Below are 3,155 nucleotides of genomic sequence, written 5' to 3'. Positions count from 1 at the left end.
CGCAGCTAAATCTGTTGCGTTCTGTTGTCAACGTTTTGGTATCGACGAAGATCGTTTGGCCGAAACGTTGACCACATATATCTTTATTTTTTCCCTCTAACAGCAATTTTAACTATTTATTTTTGTTTTCAGAAGTTATCATGCTATCAGTACATTTATATGTTAAATTAAATAGTAGTTGTTTATTTTACATTATATATGTATACTTACGTTCTAAACAGGAATGAGGCGACGCCTATTGTGAATTATGGATACTGTTTCATATAGATCTGCCTGAGAGCTAAGGATTAATCTAATGAATATTATTGATAGCGTAAACATAGAGAGCATGATCAGTGTATGAAAATGTGAATCTACTTGTTGTTTATTTGCTGTTATTACATGGTAAATATTAAGGTTCGATACTTACCCCGATTCACATCACATAATCTCTCCTTACCGAAGGTAGTGTGTGTAAGTTCTGCATTACAAAATATACATGTCGTTGAATATTTAGGTAGGAAGATAAGCTAATAAAATGTGTGGTAATCGTGATTATGAATATTTAATCCACAGAGAACTGGAAATATCTGCAATAGTCTAGGGTCGAAAATACATGCTTTATGAGAACGAGATGAAACACGTGAGTGAGAGATTGAAGAGAAAAAATCTAATATATAAGATAAAATACAGTTCGTTATTACACTGGACATTAAAGTTTGCATTAAGCTGAAATTTACTGAAAATTACCCGTACTGGAAGTTGCTATATTTATCTGAAATAACTGTGATATTAAATATTTTAGAACCAAACCCAAACTGAAATTGGAATTGAGACGTAGAGGAAGATGCTGTAAAACATGTATACAGATGGCTGGCAGATATTTACACATTGGAGCGCCCCCACTTATGGGAGACTGAAAACAGTAAAACCAAACGTTAGAACGCTTGAAACGCACCAAAGAATAAAAACATATAGACTGCAACAAAGAATCATGACATTCCCAAAAATATCATTTTCATAAATAGGGGTGAGGAGGTAGAATAGAGCCTAAAAAAATTGAAAATACATACATCCAGAAACAGCAATTTACTGTTGATGTCAGTTTGCCCCACAAACACATAGGGTCTAAGAAATATACATGTATATATATATATATAACTTGTATGAGTGTGAAGATATCCTAATTGGTGAACTACATCAATAATCCGTGGGTCCCGAGCTACGTGTAGCCCTTTGACTGTACACATTGTACTGTCCTTTTTTTAAAAAAAAGCTTACCTTGCACGCGCCTGAATAACTTTCTACATAGAAAAAAATATATATTCTTTTAAACTTTGAGAAAGAAGAACTGAATGCAAAACATGCTTTGATCAGCTTTCCTTGCTTGTCCATTTTGGTAGGTCCCAGCTGCTGGGTCACCTATAGTCTAGCGTATGACGTTGCGGATCTCCAAATTTGTATCTATTTGCTACTCCACACCCCTGATAAAAACCTCTTACTCCATGAAATGTTTCCGACCCCTGAAGTACGTGCACTATGCAAAATACGAATTTCTTTTCAAAACCCTTAACCGTACACCATTTGATGCAGAATAAAATTATATCTTTAATTAAAGAGAAAGAGTTTTTCTTTGAATCACCTACAGTAAATCAACAGTATAACGTAAAACTAACTCCCTTCAACATCCTAAATTATAACCCCTTATCGGCGCGATTCTTAATGTCAAATCAGTACTATTTATGAGTAAAGCCTTAGTCATGTTTTCTTTCTCGATTTCACAACCTTTCAGACTTCCGCACCGAAGACGTTGTCCTTCAAAGCGATTACAGAACGAAGATTTTGGACAATGGTTCTTTAGCGATTAATTCGGTGGAAAAGGCAGACGAAGGGCTTTACACCTGTGACGCTGAGAACGGTATCGGTGAAGGGATTACAGCCTCTATTCGACTTGAATTACATGGTATATTCAAATTATTCACTATGGTACGACGTAAAATTATTATTTTTACCAGTAAAGCAGATATAAGGCAATAAAATCACACCCATCAAGTAAAGGAGTAGCACGTATGTAGTGGAGAAAAAAAGTTTTAAAAAGTTTTTTAAAAACTGAAACGATACTTTCCTAAACTGTGTTATATCGTGGAGTGAAAATCGAAGATACGTCCATTATTCATAACGAAAATTATACACAACGTTTGTACCAGTTTTTATCTTAATAAAAAGATAGAGAAAGAAAAGATATCAAAACCGAATAACCTTCCGATTATCTTCAAAGTGACAGTTTGTCTACCCCAGTATTGGCCCGGCATGGCCAGGTGGTTGGGGCGCCCGACTCGCAGTCTGAGGGTCGCGGGTTCGAGTCCCCGTCACACCAAACATGCTCGCCCTTTCAGCCGTGGGGACGTTATAATATGTCGGTCAATCCCACTATTCGTTGGTAAAAGAGTAGCCCAAGATTTGGCAATGGGTGATGATGACTAGCTGCCTTCCCTCTAGTCTTACACTGCTAAATTAGGGACGGCTAGCGCAGATAGCCCTCGTGTAGCTTTGCGCGAAATTCAAAATAAACAAACTACCCCAGTATTATTGAGTTTGAATAAACTGGAGGTATGAAAAAATAACAGTTATCGTTCATTTTCTTTTCCTTCATAATTTATAAGTATTGAAAAAATATAAATATTTACCGTCTTTTTCAAAGGAAAACGTTTTTTTAAAAGATATTTGGAAAGAATCTACTATATAGAAACGAAAGAAAATGGTACATTTTCGTCTTCTCTGGCGAAAGTTTTTGCTTCATCGAGTTTCCATTGGAATTTTCATTTGCTTAAATTATTATTATTGTAACTACTTAATATGAAGTTCGTGCAAAAATATTCATCAGATCCAAAAGTATATTTTTACTTGATAAAGCATAAATATGTAAGTTAGAGTAGACTTTGATCAGGACAGGGTCCGAAATTCGCGTTGTTTGATCGACCTTGACCGGTTAGGAGGCTCGTTACCCAACTAGAATAGCAAAAAAGTGAAGTTTAAACATTTTTCCTATTTTACCCTGTCATAAAACGTACAATTCTATACTGTTCTCCTGAAACCATAGTTGTGTTTTCGTCTCGTGAAAGTGCCTTCTTTACTATAAGTCTCCTAGTGGCGCAGCGGTATGTCTGCGGACTTAC

General features: G+C 35.8%; 1 protein-coding gene across 2 annotated transcripts in view; it reads left to right on the top strand.

The window, feature by feature from the left end:
- LOC106463029 (Down syndrome cell adhesion molecule-like protein 1) overlaps positions 1–3,155 on the top strand; it is a 38,310-nt gene that overhangs the window by 12,865 nt on the left and 22,290 nt on the right. For both annotated transcript variants that reach the window (XR_002611400.1, XM_022390442.1), the window contains exon 4: positions 1,772–1,942. Coding sequence is in view for 1 of the 2 variants with exons in the window: in XM_022390442.1 (XP_022246150.1) it covers positions 1,772–1,942 (171 nt within the window). In the remaining variant the exon portion in view is untranslated. The remainder of the gene's footprint in view (positions 1–1,771; positions 1,943–3,155) is intronic.

This window comes from Limulus polyphemus, unplaced genomic scaffold, assembly GCF_000517525.1.
Source record: "Limulus polyphemus unplaced genomic scaffold, Limulus_polyphemus-2.1.2 Scaffold1307, whole genome shotgun sequence".
NCBI classification, from domain to species: Eukaryota; Metazoa; Arthropoda; class Merostomata; order Xiphosura; family Limulidae; genus Limulus; species Limulus polyphemus.
This window is presented reverse-complemented; position numbering and strand designations above follow the sequence as displayed.